This window comes from Cnephaeus nilssonii (genome assembly GCF_951640355.1).
Source record: "Cnephaeus nilssonii genome assembly, chromosome: 5".
NCBI classification, from domain to species: Eukaryota; Metazoa; Chordata; class Mammalia; order Chiroptera; family Vespertilionidae; genus Cnephaeus; species Cnephaeus nilssonii.
Genome location: NC_137076.1, coordinates 80,167,013 through 80,188,021, shown reverse-complemented (window position 1 = coordinate 80,188,021; position 21,009 = coordinate 80,167,013). Strand labels below are relative to the sequence as shown.

The window sequence follows — 21,009 nt, the reverse complement described above, 5'->3', positions numbered from 1 at the left end:
TTGGGGTTCCTGAAGACACCTGAATGGAATAAAAAGGAGAGAACTCAGGAAATGGGACTCACGTCTTACCATTTGTGCTGTTTGTTTACTTTTTATTTTGATTTTTTTGCATTTCCGCTTAGCTTGGATAATGAAACTAGACTGGTCAGTTTCATTCCAGTTTCTATAAAAATCCGTTTTCCTTCCTGGTTTTCTGACCCTTGTTGTTGTGTATTGGTTCAGAGCCCTGCAGGGAGTGTTGGAAAGCAGGCACACTCCCCCCTCCTGTTTTTGTGGAATTCAAAGCCAAAAGAAACAGTGTCACTGATACTGAATTTTGTTCTCAAAAAGAAAACTTAGGGGGATTGGAAAATGGGGGGTCCAAATCAAGGGGACTGTCTCCTGTCTGGGCCAGACAGGGGCCTCCGCACTTCCTCTTGCTGCTTTCTCCTCTTCTCTTCGTGTTTTGTAGAGCACGGTTGGTGCGTGACTCTTGGGGACTGGTTCAGGGGATGATGACAGAACAAGACTCTCTTTCCAGCCCTGTGCACATACCAGCGGCATGCCTCCCTTTCCCATCAGCTCATCCCCCATTCCTTCTGCTCCCCCACCCCATGTTCAGGTGATTTCCCCCATCCCATACCCATGTGCCTGCTCATCCTCTCCACATCGCCACCCCACCCCTCATGAGGCCAGAGCCCCTTCCCTCCCTCCAGAGCCGGGGCGCACCCTCATCCTTCATCCTCCCCCGCCCCTGGGTGAGGGCAGCACACATGGCATTATCCCCAGGCTACCAAAAAGGAGAAACTGAGGCCATGGAGCTGGGGTGGGAAAACAGGGAGGCAGCGTCCCAACCTCTCTGTCACCCTAGAGATAGCCCGAGGGCTCTCCTCTCTGCCCCTCTCTCACCCCTGCTCTTCTCCGGTCCTGGGCACAGACCGTCCCGTAGTCATAGTGGATGATTTGGGAGGAAGGACTAGGAAGGCTGCTACCTGCCGTTCCTTCTAATCTGTCCCCTGTGCTTCTGTGCCAGGTCAGTCCCTGTTGGAGTGGGAGCTACTAGCTAGCCACTTGCACTGAGTTCAGACCCCTCCTGGGTGATAGGCTACAATAGCTAGACCCTGCTACCTGGTCTTGGGTGCAGGGTAGGAAGGCTGTAGGCTCAGTCCCAGAACCTTCTCTAGGGAAACCCAGCCACCTAGATGCAGTTCACCCTCAATAAGCAAGGCTAAAGAGAACGGAAGTGTCCAGGAGCCCGCCTCCCCCGCCCACCACCACCACCACCAAGGAGCCAGTGCCCAAAGAACAGCATGGATGTCAGTCCTCCCCCCTCCACGCTGTGCCCATCTCCCCCACTGCCAGCGGGGAGCACACTTTCCCAGGGCAGGAAGGTTAGGACCATATTGCACAACTCCGGGGGCATGTTCATGCTGCAGGCCATGTCCACAGCACCACCTTGAGTTGTGCAACTCAGTGGCCACAAAAGATGTGAGGATACAGTTGGGTTAGTCCAGGCTGAATGTGGGATCAGGGACATAGGGATATGCTGTTATCATTGGTCTCTAAGAGCATCCCAGGGACAGCATCCCTGGCACAGTAACCCCAAATTCTCCCAGTATTGGGAATAAATGTCCCCTTTGCTTCTTCCTGCCCCTGCACCCCCTCCCATTGTCTCTATAACACACACACACACACACACACACACACACACACACACACAGGTTTTCCCTGTCTCCAGGAGCCGGGCTAATCTCAGACATTGGACACAGTCAAACATATCTTTCTTGTTCCTTTGCGAATTCCAAAAGTCATTTGGGCAAGTCCCTGGGTCTTTATCCTCCACCCCCAAAGGTGCTGCTGCTTAAAAAATCACTACTCCCCCTTAAGTCCCCATCCCAAGTGGACATCAGTTTCTGAGAGCTGAGGAAGAAGAGCTGAGCCTGACTGGAGCTTGTTGGAAAGCCGTAGCCTTAGCCTTAGCCAAGACCTCCATTTGCCTGGGCTGGAATGGTTGAGGATGAGGGCCAAGGATCAGAGAAGGAGGTATTGACAAGGGGGTAGCCTGCTCCTCTAAGCCACCCTGTTCAACAGGATGAGTGTACATCAATTTCACTTACAGCCCCCCTCCCACTTTCTCCAGACACACTTTCCAGCCAGCCACCCCCGCCCATTGGCCAGGTGTACCTGCACACACACCGCCCCCACTGCAGGGACCAGCCTCCTGCCTCCAAGAGGGAGACGATGTCAGGGCCCAGAGAAACTCTGCTACCTGCTCACCATCCACTCCCAATCCTCCAGGCCAGACTGAGGGCCACAGGGTTTTCATGAGTATCTACCACAGCCAATGGCCACCACCACCTCCTATACGCTTAAGAGGCTACTGATGATTTGTATACACTAGAATGCTAAGAGGGAGAGTACACTCACCTCTTGATTAATGTTGAACAGTGACCTATTATGGAGGAGACCCTGGTGATGGGCTGACTAATTTCCTAAGGAAGAAGAGGCGAGGCAGCATAGACCCACCTCTGAGTAGGGTTTGAGGGTTAGTCTGGCCCTGTCTGTAAGCCTCCCTGAGGTATCTGGCCTCGTTGCGGTTCAGAAGAGAGTACAGGGCTGGGCATGTCTCCCAGAAATCTGCAAGACAGGGACTCACTTGAGGGGAGAGTGGCAGCCAAAGAGCAGAAGGAAGTACACCTGGGAGGAAGGGCAAGGTCAGGGAGCTGGGAGTGGGTGGTGCTTTGCAGCTATAGAGGAGGCAACATGGGAGAATGAGTACCCACCAGAGCCAAGTAAGAATGGAGGAGCAGGTCATGGGGAAAAGGCAGGTGTGCCAGGCAGCCAGTAGGCTCCCGATGTGGAACAGGCTTCAGGGTCCCCAGGGAGCCTACTCCAGCTCCCATCTTAGTACTTGCCTCCCGAGGCCAGATGCCCTGCCCCTGTGCTTGGCAGGCCAGCTTTGGGATGCTGGTAATTCTGGCTCTTCTCTAGCCTCACCTGTTCCCCAGTACGCTTCCGCATGCAGACTACTCTAGGGCAGCCTTCCCCAAACCGGGTTACAAGGATTCCTCAAAAAAAGACTTCCATGGTCAAATAAATTTGGGACATACTGGAGAATTCAGTTCTTTCCTCCTACAAAAGTGTGCATAGCCTTTCATATGCCGGCGTGCACTGCGGCTCTACAGGGATGCGTGGGGATGGATCTCCTAAACTTATTTGGCCATAGAACCCTCTTCAAGAGAAGAGAGGAGGTATCTCCAGGCCCCTTTTGTCATGAGTACACAGTCTGGGAACAGCATTCTGGGGTTCTCCTCTGAGCTTTGTGGAGCTGTTTCATGGATGAGAAAACCTGCCCAGAGCTCTGGAGAGAACCCTTCGGTAGGGCCCAGAAGAAATGGCTCCCAACTTGGTATTCCAGAAGACTCCCAGCACCCTGCCTGCTGACTGCCTGGCACTAAGGGGCTGCACTTCCGGCTTCCTGGGGCCCAGGCAGGGCAGAAGGGAAGTCTCAAGGACCATTAGGACAATCAGGCAGTAAGTTCCCAGTTTCCCCACCCTGCTTCCCTGTATCATCCTCCTCCCCGCCCCCTCCCCTCCCCACCACCTACGGAGCCACATCTAATAGAGAGATTTTGAAGGAGATTTCCGAGCCCTCCACCCAGCCCTGACTCCAGCCCCTTTTGCGATAAGTGTGCCCCAGCGCCCGACTTGGTTTTCTCATTCATCACTGTGCACTTTGATTTCTAACCTGAGCCTCGCGGATGATGCCAGTTTGTTCTGTGATTTTTCCCCTTTTCCTTCTCCAGATGTCCAAACGGATTCTTCGGACAGAGATGTTTGGAGAAACTGCCTTTGCGATTGTACATGCCAGATCCTAAGCAAAGTATGTTTGAAGATACAAACACGAGTCCCTGCTCCTTAGAAAGCTTCCGGGTGCAGTCCCCCCCCCCCATCCCCCTGACGTAGGGCGTAGGGCCAGGGGTGTTGGTTGTTTTGATCTTTGGCTGTTTTGTTTTGTTTCTCTTTTCTTTTCTGTATTTTGGTTTGTTAGTTCTTTTTGTTTTGTTTTGTTTTGCTTTGTTTTTCATTTTTGGCCTAATCCTTGGGTTTAAAGTTCAGGGCTACAGGTAAGGGGCATAGTGGCAAGGCCAGTACAAATGGTAACGTTGGCAAGGAACCCAGCTGGCATGGGCAGGAGCCGTGCCAGGGTGTTGCAATGCCTGTGTCTTGCTATCCTGGCTCTCTCTTTCTGGTTTTCTTTCTTTTGGTAGGTGTCCTGTGGGATACACCGGGGACAGGTGTCAGCAGTTCGCAATGGTCAACTTCTCCAGTATGTCTCTTTCTTCTATTTCCTTTCTTCCCTGGTGACTGACAGTCTCCCCCTGTGGGAGGGGTGGGGCCTTGCTGAGCAAGACTAGGGGAGGACACAGGGGTGCCCTGGGCTCCTCTCAGTCTTCAGTGCTCACAAGAAGCCTGGGCAGAGGAGACCCATACACCCCTGCCACCCCCACCTCTACATCGCTGTACTGCCTGGGCGCAGTAATGCCAACTTCTCCCTGCAGCTGGCCGGAGCCCCGCTCAGGCCTCCTCACCGCTTCTGAGGTGGGGCAGCCTGGCCAGCTTAGGAAGAAGCATTTGCAGAGCCCTCACCTGCTTCCGAAGGCCTGTTTGAGGTCAGGCTGCCTATGGGGCCGCGCAGTGAGTGTGTGCACGTGTGTGCTGGTGTGCTTGACAGAAGCGCGTCCTCGGAAAGCCTGTCGTCGGGTCAGGCCAGAGTTGCTTTTGGTTTGGTTTTCGGGGTGTGGAGAAGGGGGGGTGAGGGAGAACAGGTTCCATGGCAATAATTTCCATGTTAACCAGAGATGGGAGACATTTACATGGCTACGGGATGGGGTGGGCGGTTGAAGCAGATGCTAAATGATAGAAGGGCTGAGGAATCGAGAGAGAACTGGTGATTCCCTCCAGGCCCTCTCTGGTCTGAGTCCCCATCCAGGTGTTCATTCCTTTCCATTCTTCCACTTCTGAGGTTGGAGCTTTCTGGTGTACATGGTTTGCTGGGGGGGGGGGGGGGGGGGGGGGGCCGCGGGAATGCCAGCCCTGTGGCTTAAGGATGAGGCCATATTGTGGTTTTATTTGGAGCTGGGAGCAGTTCCCTTCAAGTACCACCAGGTGGAGGTGAAGCAGAGCAAAAAGCCACAGGCTGGCCATGGACTCTGTGTTTGGGGTCTGGTGGTCTGTTGGCCTGCAAGCAGGACATCCTCCTAGTACATAGGCCCCTGCTTGCTCCCCCTCCTCTCCAGGGAGGACAGTGGGGTCCCAGGAGGATTTAGGAACCACAGTGATGGGCCTGGACATGGGCAGCTAAAGTTCAAGAGGCTGAGGGAAGGACCCAGGAGGCTACTGAGATGGCCCTCGGAAAAAGGGGGTTTGGGTCCTCAGGCCACAGCACAAGAGCCTAGAATATGCTACCTTCTCCTTCCCCTTCTAGGAGCCTGGAAGCCAAGTCTTGGAGAGGAAAGTAGAGGCCCCAGGGAGGTAAGGGCTGGTCGGCCCAGATGGTCAGCTATCTTAATAGCGTGTGGGAGGCAGCACTCTCCCCAAGCTCCTCCAGTTGGAGGTCAGAGAGGAAGGCCATGGGGATAAGAGCAGAGCCTGTGGGCAGGGCATGTGGCCCAATAGAATTCTCTAGAGCCCAAGCTCCAGGAAGAATTGCAGAGTCAGATCCAGTGCATTGGAGGGCCTTAGGGCGGCGGGGGGGCCCTCGGGAGGGGCAGAGCAGCCAGGCAGAGGCTGAGCACCAGGGAGAGAGGCAGTGAGGACTATTCCTTTTCACCTTTAGGTCCAGAGCCTCCCTGGCTTCTGGGACTGTTCGGGACAGGGAGTCCCAGCCCGTCCTGAATCAGAGCAGCGGAGCCTCCGGAACTCGGCCACTGGCCAAGCTTCTCTGCCAGCTGGGCTGCCTCAGCTCTCAGCTCAGATCTGCTGGGAGGGTTAGCAAAGTCTCAGGAGCTCAGAAAAGAGCCTGGAAATGCAGCCCCAGGCCTTCCTGCCTAGCGTTATCGGGATCGCTGCTGTTACCTTGCTGGCTTTGGGTAAAGGATTTATACTCTTCAAGCACTTTGCCCAGAGCACTTCATGCAGTGCTCGACCAGATCATTATTTAAAAGGTAATGGGTGGTGCTAGTTTAAGTGTTCAGGCTTTGGTTTCAGATGGACCTGAATAAAAATGCCAGCTGCTGAGCTTGCTAGTTCTGGGGCCTCACCTAACCTCTCTGCGCTTGTTTTGGTATCTGTAAAATGGGGTACTAACAATTCTGCCTGTAGGGTTGCTGTTAGGACGAAATTATGTATGTGAAGGGCTTAGCAGAGGGCCTGCCATGACTGTTTGAGTGCAGTTTAGGCAGCAGGGCCAGCATCAGCCCCCTAGAGGCTGACTTCCGGCACATCCTGAGCGCAGTGTCTGTCTGCACAGAGCCTCGAGACTAGGCTACTTCTTGCAGAAGCCACAGAATCAGAGCCTCTGGTCACAATAGCACTTTGAAGCTTCTCTTCTTCTACTGACAGCCCCTCCACTTCCCAAGAGTCAAAACTGTGCATCTATATATATATCAACCCCGGGTAAAAGAGCACACTCACCTGCAGACATATGAACAAACACACAAGCATGTGCTCTGGAGCCCACATCATGGCCTCCTTGTCCAGGTCCCTGTGACTGTGCATCATAGGACATGCCCAGGATGAGGACTTTGCATATTGCCTATTAAGCCTGGCCCTATTGGAACGCTAGCACTAGGTTGCCATGGTTACTGGTCAATATGAAATTTCTACTCAATAGGACCTGTCTGTGACTCAGTGTTGCCACTTTTGTTGTCTGAGTGGCAGCCAGATAAGTGGGAGACCGTTTTTCTTTGCTGGGGCTAGGCTATATAGCCACAGGCCCCCAGAATTCATACCCAGTGAGAGGGAAGCAGGACTGCCTTCCTAGGGACTGGCCAAGCCCTCAGTGACATCACCAGCCACCACTGGTCCATCCTAAACAGTACTGGCCTTTGACTCAAAGGAGAGGACAGTCAGGAGACCCGGAAGCTGCTGTTATTGCTACCACTGGGTTCCTAGAGGAGTGGAGCAGAAGAAAACTCCAAAACGGCTTTGGGAGCCCTGCTCCCTTCTCCAGGTGGTCATTGCCCTTAGGACTAGCTAGTCAGGCCTTCCCAGAGACCCAGTGGACAGGAATAGCCATGGTTTAGCCCCAAGAGACTGGAGGCCAGGCCAGCTCTATGGACCAGTCTTCTTAGTGTCCCAGGTGCTCTGGTCAAGCTAGGCTGTTCTCTCTTAGGAGGCATGGCTGGTTATCTAGACTGTGAGCTCTCTCAAGCTGCCTGAAAGGCCCCTGGGGCCAGAGGTTTAACCACTCAGGGAAAGTTGCCCCCAAGGACTCTGAGTACTGTCTCCTTAGCCCCGGGAGAGGCGTGGGCTCACTGTGCTTATGGTGACTCTTACTCCAAGCAGTAAGAAAAGGACTGCAAAGAAACCACAGTTGAGGTCACGCCCAACCTCGCATCTAACAGGGGTGGACAGGAGGGCTCATGTTTGCAAGGGCTGGGGCTCAGGCTTCAGGGCTATGGTCTCTGCATGAAACTGGGGGTCAGGGCTCAGGACCCTCGAGCCTCTTTTGGTCAGAACGATCTTGGTCCCTGGCTCAGAGCCACCCTGATCTCCTGCCCTTTTCCAACTATAGAACCCTCTGGAATCCCTATGAGGAAGCAGAAAGAGATCCAGGGATGGACATGCACAGGACTTCCTTCCGTGCTCTCCTTCCTCTACGGGGAATGAGAACATCAAAACACAAGTTCACCTGCTCCCTGATCTACCTGCGCTTACTGAGTGCATGTGGGGAGGCCATGGTGTGGGCCCTGCACCTGTGCTGAGCCTCATGCTGTCCTGACCTTCTCACATCTGACCCCTCACTGTGTGCAGGCACTTCTGACAGATGAGCAAAGATTATGACTTGCCCACATCCACGCAGCAAATTAGAGGTAAAGCTGAGCCTCGAGGCCTGCAGACAAGGAATTGGCTGTAACATGAGAATAGTTAGGTGAGCTTTTCAAAAACGCTGTTGAGATTTCTGGCTCCCACCCCAGACCCTGATTTCAGTGGTCTGGAGGATTCTGAAGCACAGCCAGGTTGCAAACTACCCAGATATGCCAGGGTCAGGCCTAACCCCCATTTAACAGATAAGAGACTGCGAACTAGATAGACGGGGTATGCTTGGGATCACACCTTAGGCAGGGCTCTCTGACCTAACCCTTGTATGGTATGTTGCACCTTTGCAATACGATCCCACTTTAAAGAATGCAGTTGGCTCACCACTTAAGGGGCACAGGTGTTCCACAAGCGAACCCACTTGTCTCTCTCAGAGTTATCGTTTGCTTTGCTAAGTTGTGAAATCAGGCTCGGACCCTGAGGCCCAGCCCCTGTAGGCTTCTAGGGTGTTGGGGGTGCCACGTGGAGAAGTGACCTGCCACCTGGAGCCTCCTCCTCTCCCCACTCCTGCTCCCCACCAATTCTGAGTGTAAGTGCACAGGCTCCTGGTAGATGGGCAGCCAGCTGAGCCTGGGGGCAGGACAGAGACAAGGGGCCAGTCTGGGAGCCCCGCCCACCCGTCATTCCGAACAGAAAAGCGAGCTCCGTGGAGGAGCTCGGGGCGGAGCAAGCTGTTTCCTGGAGGGACTTGAGAGTGCCGAGGCCTGGTGCTGCAGCTGGGAGGGGGAGAATGCAGACTCTTTGGACCCCCGTCCCCACTCAGCTTTCCTCCTCGGGGACACGTGCCAACTGCCTCTCACCAGGTACTAACCCCACAGCTCATCTCTAAAGAACCTGCCCCGCCTGCCGAGCCTAACGTTTCCTCTCTCCACCCCTCCAGGGGCTCTTGGGGATGGGGTGCCAGGGAAAGGGCTCAGGAAGCTGGGAGGGGACACCACTAACCTGCTTTCACCTCACAGGCTGGCTGCTGGTGTCTGAAGAGTCCTGACCAACGTTTCTCTCTCTCTCTTTCTCTCTCTCTCTCCCTCCCCCACCCTCTCCCTCCCCCATCTATCTCTGTATCTCTCCCTCCATCCCTTCCCCTCTCTGACCCCCCTCTCTTCTGCACTACCAGAGCACCTTGGATTTGAACTAAAGGGTATGGAGCCTTCATTTATCACCACGTCCCGTCCACACAGCCCTCTCCACAGCCTCTGACACCGTGTGTGCTGGATGTGTGGCTTCCTTTCCAAAACATGGGAAAGGGATGAATCCAAAATTCTCCTCTGGCCCCATCAAGATGTCCAATCATAAACTGCTTTAATCTGGGGGAGACGAGAAGCTCATGAAAAGCAGGGCACCCTGGGAGACACACTGTCGCCCCAGTATATGGTAGCATCCCTTTGCCTGGGGCTGATGGGTAGGAGAGCCGGAATCCGGAAGCCACGCATCTTGGTTTGGAGAGTTGTGAAGAAAGACAGCACTTTCCACTTAACCTTAATCCCCCTTCCTTCTCCCGTTTCCATCTCCATTGCTTCTCATCTCGGCCCTCGGCCCTGGGTCTGCCAGGCTTTGCCATCTGCTTGAGGCTGTCACTCCCTCCATGATCTGCCCCCACAATGGCACGCGTGTTCATCTGTAAGCAAGGGTCTGGGCTGGGCCAGCCCCTAGAGCCTGCCCTCCTGCCCCCAGTGGAGAAGCTTACCTCCCTCCCTCTCGTGTGTTCTGGCTCCTGGAAGACACCTCGGATGGGAAGGGGCTTTGAGGGTCGGTCTGTCCAGCTCTCTGGCTTGGGTTGGGAGGCTCTACCCTGCAAGTGCCCAGATGTTTTATAGCAGGAGAGAAGGTGGGGAGGGCGGGCTCAGAGGGGCTAAGGCTTCTGTGCTGTCAGATTTCAGATGTGGTGTGAAGCCTACTGTCATGAAAAGGCTGTTCTGGTGGCAGGTTTGGGGAGGCCCCGGTGTCCCCACCACCCAACCCCTATCAGCTGTTCTCAGTAGAAGCTAAAGCTAAAAGTCTGTGTGTGATAGTGTGCCTGTCTGCTGACTGTGACGGGTGGGGAGGAGAGAGACTGAGTCTGGACAGTGTGTGTGGTGGTGGCAGAGTGCATGGGGTGACTCTGTAGGGGTGCCCAGGGGTGAATCTATAGGGTCGCATGTGTGTGTTGCGGAGGGTGCACGTGTTTATATCTGTTAGGTCTCTCTCGGTGCAGGATGTGAGTCCCTGGAAGGGGGCAGTGGATACCTTGGTGTTAAGGGTTGAGTGTGTGCAGCTGGAATGGTGAGGGTGCGGAGGTGTGAGATGTGTAAATGTGTGTCTGTCACAGGGGTCTGTGCACTCCTTCACTCTCCAACTCAACAAGCATCTGCTGACTCCGGAATTTGCCAGAGTCTGGCGATCTGGCACGGGGTCCCTACCTTTTTGGTGCTCAGATTCACAGGATGAGGCAGACAGTAAGACAAACTGGAAAGCTATCAGGAGTGCTAAGTGCTATCCAGAAAATAAGATAATGGGATAGCGCCTCGCTGGGGTGGGAGCTACTTTAGCTAAGTGGTCAGGGAAGGCTTGTCCAATGAGGTGGCATTTAATGGCATGAAAAGTAGCCAGCCCTGCAAACAACTGGGGGAGAATGTCTGAGGCAGGGCCATAGCAAGTCAGGAGGAGAGGGCCTCGTGCAATGGACACAAGCCTGCCAGCGACTCGAGCATGGCGGACATGGGGGAGAGGACCACAGGTGAGAGCTAAGAGGGAGCGTGGAGCCAGGTAAGCTGGGGCCTCACAGGCCATGGTACGGCTTTGAGTAGTATTTAAGTTGCAGTGGAAACCATTGTGAGAAGTAAAGTGCTTTATGGCTGTCGATCAGTATGGCTTTTGGCTGGAGAACAGATTGGCTTGGGGGAGAGGCGGAGAGGAGTGGAAGCAGAGAAACCAGTCAGCTGTCCAGGTGAGAGATGGCATCGTCTTGGACTAAACTGGGAGCAGTGGAAATGGTAAGAAGTGGTCAGGTCCAGCATCTACTTGGGAGGCAGAGCTGAGGACTTGCTGATGGATTGGGTGCCAGTGTAGGTGGGAAGGCAGGGAGTAATCTGGGATGGTTTGGGGCCTGAGAAACGAGAAAGGTGCGGTTTCCACTGAAGAGATGGGAAGAGCAGGGAGCAGGTTTGGGGAGATGGGGGATCAGTGCTTGTGCCGGGCCATGCCCCTTGGGTGTAGGAGTCTGGAGCTCAGGGAGAAGTCAGCGCAGGAGATAAAAACTTGAGAGTCGGCTGCATACAGATGGCATTTAAAGTATGGGTGAGATCACGAAGGGAGAGCGGGCAGGTGAAGAGAAAAAAGAAGCCTGAGAGCTCTGGGCCCTTCCGCACCGCAGCCCACATAGAAGAGGAAGCAGCAGCAACTGTGGCAGAGTCGAGCCAGTGAAGGGGGGGAGGCAACCCCGGAGCGAACAGGAGTGGGCCCAGCAGGGGAGTCAGCGGAGAGGTTGTCAGTGACCAGGACCAGGGTGGCTTCAGAGGAGTGACGGAGACAGATGTCTGACTGGAGAGGACTGAGAGATGGACAGTGATGACAACTGAAGGCAGGACACCGACCACAGAGCCCCGAGATGATTGTGTGTAGGCAGACATGATTGCACGTGCACATGCGTGTGCGTGTCCATTATGTGCTGCTCTGGATGTGTGTGAATGCATCTTTGTGCAGAGGGTCTGTCTGTGTCTCAGATAGGCATGGTCCCACAGGTATGTGTGCCCAGAGGGCTTGCTCCCAGGTGTCTGCAGATGGGTATACCTTTGCCACAGGAGGTGCAGCAAGCCCGAGGGCTTAGGGAAATTTCCCAGGGTCCCACCAAGGCCCTCGGGGCCAGCCTTCACTTATCCCTGTGCTGGCAGGAGAGGAGCGTTGTGGAAGGGCCAGCCAGTAGGTGCGGGTGGGGCAGGCGGGGTGTCTAGGCTATATGCCTTGACTATGGCTGGTACTGTCACCTTTTCCCTCTCCTTCCTCCTGCTTTCTCTGTTCTAGAAGGGTAGAGGGCACTCCACCAAGGAGTGGGAGGTGGAGGAGCTAGTCGGGTCTTTCTGAGGCCTGGCCCAGCTCAGCCGCTCAGAAAGGGTGGGGCTGGACCTGGAGCATGAGGACTGTCCTGAAGCACGGGGCTGTGCTGCCCCTGGTGGCCTTCTCACAGCCACGGATGGGGAGGGCCCCACAGGCAGGGCTGCAGCCCTGACCTGGCTGCAAGGGTGGACGAAGGCCTTTCCCCGTGGGCCTGGTCTGCTCTGTCCAGCCTCTGGGTCAGAGGCCCTGTCACCAGCCCAGAGCAAACCACTCTCCATCTTCGTAGAGAAGCTGCAGTAGCAGGCCAGGCCTCTGTCCAGGGTTGCCATGTTTGCCACCATTAAAAACAGCTTCCCCGGCCCGTCAAGGTCATAATGGGACAGGGCAGGGTTGCTGCCCTCCTCTGTGGCCTTGGGACTTCGCCTCCATCCCCTCATCCCCCTGCATTTTCCACTCACGTGCCTCGGGCAGGGTGTGGGGTTTGGGAAGGTGAATATGGGCATAGTCACTTGTGCCCAGATCCACGGGTGGGTGGAGTTCCGGGGAGCAGGAGGCAATGGGGGGCGGGGGAGGCAGGTAGGAGACTGCTGGGGAGGGAAGGAGGGACAGGAGCTGGGCAGGACCTGAGCTGGAGAGAGCGCAAGGCTTTGGGGGCGGGGGTGTCTGCGCCGCTGTCACCACAGGTCCGCCTCCTGCCCGGCTCCCTCATGTTCCCTGCCTCTGCAGAAGCCGAGGAGCTGTACCAGAAGAGGGTCCTGACTATCACTGGCATCTGCGTGGCTCTGCTTGTTGTGGGCATCGTCTGCGTGGTCGCCTACTGCAAGACCAAGTGAGTGCCGGGCTCTGAGCCGGGCTGGCCAAGCCAGGGCTGGGCTCACAGACCAGACAGCTTTGTGAGGCCAGGCTCTCCTCCCCCCACCCACGGTGCCTGGCCTACCCCATTCCCACCTTCATCCCCCAGCTGCCCTCTGCAGTTCCTGTGGGGCCGAAGGGCTAGGCGAAGAGGCAGGAACAGAGATGGGGGAGACAGGCCTCAGAGGACTGAACAGGAACGGTCGTGAGCACCGGCATTGTAAGAAGACGGATCTGGGTTAGAATCCAGCTCTGCCATTTCCCTGAGCAAATTGACGAATCTCTCTGAGTCCTCCTCTATAAAATGGCGATGATCCTCGGATGTACCGCAGAGGATGCTCTGAGGGAGCATCTGCCCTGTCACACAGGCACACGTTAGGCAGTTTTGGGGGGTGGGGAAGTGCAGAGAGGAAGGCTACAGTCCCATGGCAAAAAGAGATCTCACAAGGCAGTGCCTGGTCCCACCTGGGAGCAGTCCAGGCAAGAACACAGAGGAAGTTGGGTTGGGCCACCCCTGGGCAGAGGAAAGGTGGGGGCAGAACCTCAGGGCAAGGGGAAGAGAAGGGCAGTGCCAGTGGTCAGTGCAAGCTAAAGACAAATGCAGGAGAGGGTCAGCTATGTTCCTGGAGGATACGCGGGACTGGCAACTAGCAACCAGACCAGTTGGTGCAAAGGACTGGGGTCAAGATAAAACAGCTGGAACCCAGATGGCACCATAAGGCCTTGAATGCCAATCTAGGGAGGCTGGGTTTACCCTGCAGGTAATGGGGAGCCAACAAAAGTGTAGAGTGATGTAATGCAGAAAAATGACAGGTCTGTCACATTCTTATCTGCAGAGCAAGAGTCTGGGCATAGCCACCATTTGGGGGACTGAGCCCCTGGGTCTTGGACCCTGCTGCCCTTATATGGGATCTAAGGCCCTGCCAGCCTTGTGCTGGATGAGTCCAGGACCAGAAAGGTCAGAGGGAGGCATGGAGGGATTCAGGGAGGGGGAGACTGGGCCCAAATAGGAAAATTGAGGTCACAAATTGGGGGGAAAGCAAGCCCCCTGTTCTAACCCCCACTGCACTTCCTCATTTTCTCAAGAAACTTTTATTCAATACTTTGTAGACACCAAGCCCTGCACCAGGAACATGGCCAGTGCCCTAAGCAGGAGGTCCAGTGTCACAGAACACATTTCAGGAGTACCTCAACTCAGCCGGGGGGCAGGAAGGGTTTCCCTGGGGGAGCATTTAGGCCGGGCCTGAGAGATGAGCAGGAGGTAGCAGGTGAAGAGGAGGAGAATGTGCTCCTGTTGGGTATAATAGTATGTTGCAAAGGCCCTGAGGCCAGAGAGGGCAGGCATAGTGGAGGGTCAGAAACAAGCCCTCCAAGGTTGCAGCAAGCTGGGGTGGGAAGTGGCCAGTGAGAGACAGAGCTGGGGAGAGAAACGGGACCTGAGGGCCAAGGAAGGGTTCTAAACGGGAGTGGCATGATTAGACTGGTTGATTATCACACAAATGTAATGAGCACTTACTGTATACCCAAGTGAAGTAGCCCCACAGGCCTCAACTCCCTGACCACCGCACTCTTATTTTCTTCGTGACACTTTGCTGAAAGCATCTTGTTCATGTTTTTGTTTATATGTTTATCATGGGCCTGCCCTACTGATCTGCAAGCTCTATGAGGGCAGGGACCGTGTCTGTCTCCCCTGCTCCAAAATAGCATCTGGCACATAGTAAAAAGCCAATAAATACTAAGTGTGTTAATGCATGGATGAGTGGGCCACCGCTGTGCTTGAAGATTTTATCTACTCTTCATCCTCAGGGGTGTTTGGGATGGGTAAATGATCACCCCATTTTACAGATGAGGAAAGTGGAACAAGGAGAATTTCAGGAACTTGCCCAGGTTTACACAGCTAGAAAGTAGTGGAGTTCCACTCTCTCAGCAGAGCCAAAACTCATTACCACTACGCTCGGGTCCTGCTGAATTCAGGCTGTTGGCGATGGTGATGGTGTCGGGGACAAACTGGAGGGTCCTGGCTGAGGGCAGCCTGAGCAGGGCAGGAGAGGAGACTAGTCCCACTGGAGGGGCAGTGAGGGGTGTTCACGCATTGTGTGGGGGCATGCCAGGCCAACGCACCCTTCCCCTGTGCAGAAAACAGCGGAAGCAGGTGCACAACCACCTCCGGCAGAACATGTGTCCAGCCCATCAGAACCGGAGCCTGGCCAATGGGCCCAGCCACCCCCGGCTGGACCCCGAGGAGATCCAGATGGCAGATGTGAGTGGAATTCCCAGGTCTCCCTCTGAGCCCTCGCTGTACAGCCAGCCTTCTGGTGCCCCTAAAGGATGAGCCAGGGCAGCAGCCAGCCCCTCCCATGCTCAGCCTTGCTTGCTAGCCTGTCCTACCCCACCAGGCTGACTGGCCTCACTTTGCCCACTTCTTTAAGAAAATACAGGTGGGGTTGATTTGCAGGAGCCATTGCTGCCCCAACACCAAGTCACTGATCCAGTGGACAAGCCCCTCCCCCCAGACCTGGAGTTTAGTGCCTCACTTCCCCATTCCCACCAGAAAGGAGGGCCAACGTGGCCACCTGTCACTAATTCCTGCCCGACTCTCTGTTCCAGTATATCTCCAAGAACGTGCCAGCCACAGACCACGTCATCCGAAGGGAAACCGAGACCACCTTCTCCGGGAGCCACTCCTGTTCTCCATCTCACCACTGCTCCACAGCCACACCCACTTCCAGCCACAGGTGCGCACCACCAAGGTCCCCACGCAGACAGCGAGGACCCATGCATCACACACCTGCCTGGCACACACAGAAATCCCAGCCAGGCTCTGTATTGAGGGTCCCTCTGAGTGGGGGTGGGGGCTCCAAATCAGGACCCAAGGCCAACGTTCATCCAGATATTCAGGGGACCAGATTCCCTTTTCCTAAACCAGCCCCAGAGGAACAGCGGCGGTGCTGCACTCCCACCTAACGTTTAGTTTTGCGTGGACCTCATTAGCCCCACTTTCTCTGGCATAAAGTGACAACTCACTCAACTGCCCAGAGCTATTAAATGCCCTCTCCTGGGTTTGCCCACAGGAACCTAGTCCACCTTAGCCTCCTTTTGTCCAGTGGAGAAGGTAGGGAAGACTGTCCACACAAGCACAAAGGCTCACACAGCTCAGAAATAACGTGGCCCTGTTCTTCCCTGGGCACCAGCATGGCAGAGGCAGGCTCCCGTGTACTGGCCACTGGGGCTGAGCTCCTGAGATTGGTCCATGGGAGTGGAAGAGCCGAGCCTGGGGTGGGGGGTGCAGGGAGGAAGGGAAGAGGCCTGTGCATGCTGCAGCTCATCCATCCACAGGACCCAGCCCTCCTTCTCCCTATGCTGGGGTGGGGCATTTGTGATACTACACATCACCCCCAAGTGGAGAAGGGCAGTGAGCTAGGGGAGCCTGAGATGGAATGAAGAACCAGGGCGGGGAGGGGCCTAGGCCCATATCTGCTGTGCTGCCTTGCCCCTTCCTGACCCCCACCTCACTCCATTCCTGGCTTCTTCAGGCATGAGAGCCACACATGGAGCCTGGAACGTTCTGAGAGCCTGACCTCCGACTCGCAGTCGGGCATCATGCTGTCATCAGTGGGTACCAGCAAGTGCAACAGCCCAGCATGCGTGGAGGCCCGAGCACGGCGGGCAGCAGCCTACAGCCTGGAAGAGCAGCGCAGGGCCACTGTGCCACCTTACCACGACTCCATAGACTCCCTGCGTGACTCTCCACACAGCGAGAGGTCAGTTCCTACCCCGTGACCTATGCCCCCCTTGGCCAGAGAGCTGGCACCACTGACCAGGGCTGACCCTTACAGCACCTCACAGACATTCCAAAGAGCTTCATCCCCAGTTTTTCATCTGCTCAGTTTCATCACCATGCTAATGACAAACTAGGTCTAGAGCTGGGCCAGTGAACCCTGGTGTGCAGTGACAATCTAATTTAATTGTCCTGCTAGGACGCTTTTCAGAGTAGAAGAGGGAGTTAATAATTGCACTGCAACATCAGGAACAAACAGGGATGATCCCGAACACACCAGAACCTATGATTGCCTTACCCTGGTATTACCTAGAGGCCCGTGTCCCAGCAGGAACAGAAAGACACTAAGATTGAGCAGAATGGAGGAGGGGAGGGGAGGTTGTCTGTGAGGAGACGGACCAGTGCAGGATGGGCATGAGCCAAGAATGGCCACAGGCCCGGGCAGTACCAACAAGGCCCCGTGGATCATGACATCATTGGGTTCCCGAGCAATGGATGCAGTGAGAACCAGGCAACTCCTTTCTCCCTGATTCCAAGTCAGAAGTCATAGGGGCCAGCCCCCCGTCTTGCTCAGCCCTCAAGTGGCCCTTGGCAAGTGGGGTCAGTGGCAGGAGAGCAGAACTACAGGCTGGAGTGGAGGGAGAGGAGCAGATGTCCTCCTCCTCTCAATTCAGCCTACTCCAGGCTGCCCCTGTGCTGGGCAGGTCTGCCTGGGGGTCCACACGGTGGGGATCCACATGGTTCTTGCTCCCGAGGAGCTCCAAGCCATGGGCACAAACCACTGAAGCTCACAGCTGCCTGTGGAAAGTGCTAAGCACAGGACACCCAATCAGGGCAGAGAAATCCAGTGTGACTGCAGGCTCTGGGTAGCAGCCAGGTTCTCCAAGACCCAGCTCCACCACCTGTGTGATTTGGGGCAGGTTGATCACCACTGTGCCTTTGTTTCCTCAGCTGTAGAACAGGAACACCATCATGGTTGTGACGGCCACTAGAGATCCCGGGCACAAAGCTCGTTGCCTCCTACCTGGCATGGAGCTGGTACTCCCTAGGTGTAGCTGTTGTTATCAATAGCAATAGGACTGCTTAATGGTTGGGAGGTAGCGTAATGGAGAAAGCATGCCAGGCAAGGGGAACATCTTGACCTGTTCTAGCAGAGGCACTTCAGAACATAGCTGGTGAGTGAGATACTTGGAGCAGAGAGAGCTGTGGAGAGAGGAGCTGGGCCTGAATAGGCAAGCTGAGGCCAGATGGATAGCTGATAGCCCTGGGCTTCTGCTTAGAGGTGGCCTTGGATGGGTAAGCAGAGCTTTGACTTTAAAAACTTGCCCTGGGGACTGCATAGAGTGAAGGAGAAAGGACCCTGGGGTGGGAGGATGACCAGAGTGAACTAGGCCCAGGATAGGGTGAAGCAGGGAGGAAGGTGGCTCCAGGGGAGGGGGAATGAGTACAACTTGGTGGTTATTTGGATGTGCATATGGGAGAGGGGAGAGAGGGGAATCAGGTGATTGAGAGAGTAATGGGGACTCTGGAGAGCAGTGAGGTGCCAGCTCTACAGTTTGGAAGAGAGACATGGAGGTAGGTGGTCCTTATACTGAGGTGGACAAATGTTGAGCAAAAGGCTGATAAACTTCAGCAAGGGGGGTGTGGACAAAGAAAAGGGAGAAGTGTCTGGGATTCAGACTGGGAGATATTAGCAAGGGCCAACTTTTGGAGGAACTGGTATTCTTTAGCCCCAAGCAGAGACTCCAGTGGGGTCTTGGTAGCTGTCAGTTCTGGGCTGAGGATCCTATCTGAGGTGTGAGCAGTCACTTCCCTGAGGCAGCTTTTAGTTTCAATATAAAAAATAATAATAATTCCCCTACTGAAGCCATTAGCCATTGGATGAATTGTCCCTGCAGGGACAGTGAGTCCAAGTCACAGGGATGACTGAATGGGAACTAGTGGCTTCTACAATTGGGCAGTATGAGTTCTGGTTCCTGCCTAGTCTCTGTTCAAATCCCAGCTCCACCACTTCCTGGCTGTTGAACCATGAGTGACGTAAAGGTTCTGAGTCTCAGTCTCATCCTATATAATAAAAGGCTAATATGCAAATCTACCTAACAGCAGAAAGACCAGTCACTACGACACCCACTAACCACCAGGGGGCAGATGCTCAATGCAGGAGCTGCCCCCTGGTGGTCAGTGTGCTCCCACAGGGGGAGCACCACTCAGCCAGAAGCCAGGCACAGCAGTGCTCACGGGCCTAAGCCATCAGTCAGACATCCCCCAAGGGCTCCCAGACTGTAAGGGCCGGGCTGAGGGACAGTCCCCACCCCACCCCCAATGCACGAATTCCGTGCACTGGGCCTCTAGTATGTTATATGGGACTGGGTCCTATAGAGTTAATGTACTATATGAGATCTGACATGTCAAATGCCATAGCCTGAGCCTGACCCCAAGTAACAAAGGACCATTTATGGAGGCTTATCCAGGGTCCAGCAGGCACTGGACTATAACAACCCGTTGAAACATTTATGGACCCGTGGTTATCCTCAATTAAGAGATAAACAGGCTGGGAAAGGTTAAGTAAATTGCTATTAAAGTCACTAATGATTAGCACCTTAGTTCTTGCAGGTGTGCGTGGTCTCCGGAAAGACCTCTGCTTTTCCTAGGTTCCGCCCGGGCCCACGCCTCTCCCTCTCCCCGCAGGTATGTGTCGGCCCTGACCACGCCCGCGCGCCTCTCCCCGGTGGACTTCCACTACTCGCTGGCCACGCAGGTGCCGACTTTCGAGATCACGTCCCCCAACTCGGCGCACGCTGTGTCGCTCCCTCCAGCCGCGCCCTTCAGCTACCGCCTGGCGGAGCAGCAGCCGCTCCTGCGGCACCCGGCGCCCCCCGAGCCCGGGCCCGGCGCCGACATGCAGCGCAGCTACGACAGCTACTACTACCCCGTGGGGGGGCCCGGGCCGCGGCGCGGCGCCTGCGGCCTGGGCGGTAGCCTGGGCAGCCTGCCCGCCAGCCCCTTCCGCATCCCCGAGGACGACGAGTACGAGACCACGCAGGAGTGCGCGCCGCCGCCGCCGCCGCGCGCTCGTGGCGCGTCCCGCAGGACGTCGGCGGGGCCCCGGCGCTGGCGCCGTTCTCGCCTCAACGGGCTGGCGGCGCAGCGCGCACGCGCGGCGCGGGACTCGCTGTCACTGAGCAGCGGCTCGGGAGGCGGCTCGGCCTCCGCCTCGGACGAGGACCCGGACGACGCGGACGGGGCGCTGGCGGCCGAGAGCACGCCCTTCCTCGGCCTGCGCGCGGCGCACGACGCGCTGCGCTCGGACTCGCCGCCGCTGTGCGGGGCGGCGGACAGCAGGACTTACTACTCCCTGGAGAGCCACAGCACGCAGGCCAGCAGCAGACACAGCCGCGGGCCCGCGCGGGCCAAGCAGGACTCGGCGCCCCTCTAGGGCCCGCCTCCCTCCCCTGTCTTTAAGGAGAAGGGCGACCACCAACTGGAGAAAGGAGGAAAAAAAAGAAATAAAAATATTTTTATTTTCTATAAAAGGAAAAAGGTATAACAAAATGTTTTATTTTCATTTTAGCAAAAATTGTCTTACAATACTAGCTAACGGCAAAGACGTTTTTATAGGGAAACTATTTATATGTAACATCCTGATTTACAGCTTCGGGAAAAAAAAAAAAGAAACAACAAAAAAAGAGAGATGGGCCAATTTTTTGACTCTTTAATAGAAACCTATATTGTGGTGCCTTTTGCTGTACGCTAATCTGGAGCTCCTGGAGAAAAGTCTGGGTTGTGGGGTGGGGGTGGGGGGATGTAGGATCCGGAGCTGGTGCGCGTGAGAGAAAGCAGGTAGAAAGAGGCTGCAGGGTTGGGGGGTTGGGAGGGACCGAGTTGCGCAGCAGTGGTGGGTGGGCCCTTGGCCCCCTTGCAAGATCTCGAGTCCTGCATCCCCTGGGAAAGGCCCGGGATCCTAGGCTTGGAGCTAGCCTTGGTGTCAGGTCACGTCAAGAGGGAGACTAAGGCCCAGCGACAGCAACCTGAATGGGGCGGGGGCCTCCCCACTCCTCAAAGCTGCTAAGGGAGGAGGCACTGAGAACCAGGTCTTCCCAACAGTCCCCGCCCCAGGGAGGGGGCAGCTCTGCCAGGGCCCCAACGTTGGAGGCTCCTCCTCCCCATGGCCTCCAGGACGCCCCTTGTCCTCTGCAGCACCTTCGTTTACAGGTCGTCTTTTCTATTTTACGCCTGCATGTTCTTTGCATTTCAGATTCTTTAGATTGGATGCATGGTCACGCTGGGACCTAGAAGAGCCACTCGACAGTGTATTTGATCCCCCTTTT

General features: G+C 55.6%; 1 protein-coding gene across 3 annotated transcripts in view; it reads left to right on the top strand.

Moving 5' to 3' along the window:
• Positions 1–20,436, top strand: part of NRG2 (neuregulin 2) — a gene marked incomplete at its 5' end in the record, with an annotated part of 227,170 nt that extends 206,734 nt beyond the window's left edge. For all 3 annotated transcript variants that reach the window (XM_079773216.1, XM_079773215.1, XM_079773217.1), the window contains 6 exons: positions 3,786–3,862; positions 12,778–12,880; positions 15,040–15,163; positions 15,511–15,638; positions 16,437–16,664; positions 19,370–20,436. In XM_079773216.1, the coding sequence (XP_079629342.1) occupies positions 3,786–3,862; positions 12,778–12,880; positions 15,040–15,163; positions 15,511–15,638; positions 16,437–16,664; positions 19,370–20,117 (1,408 nt within the window). In that variant the 3' untranslated portion in view covers positions 20,118–20,436. The remainder of the gene's footprint in view (positions 1–3,785; positions 3,863–12,777; positions 12,881–15,039; positions 15,164–15,510; positions 15,639–16,436; positions 16,665–19,369) is intronic.
• Positions 20,437–21,009: the final 573 nt, after the last annotated feature.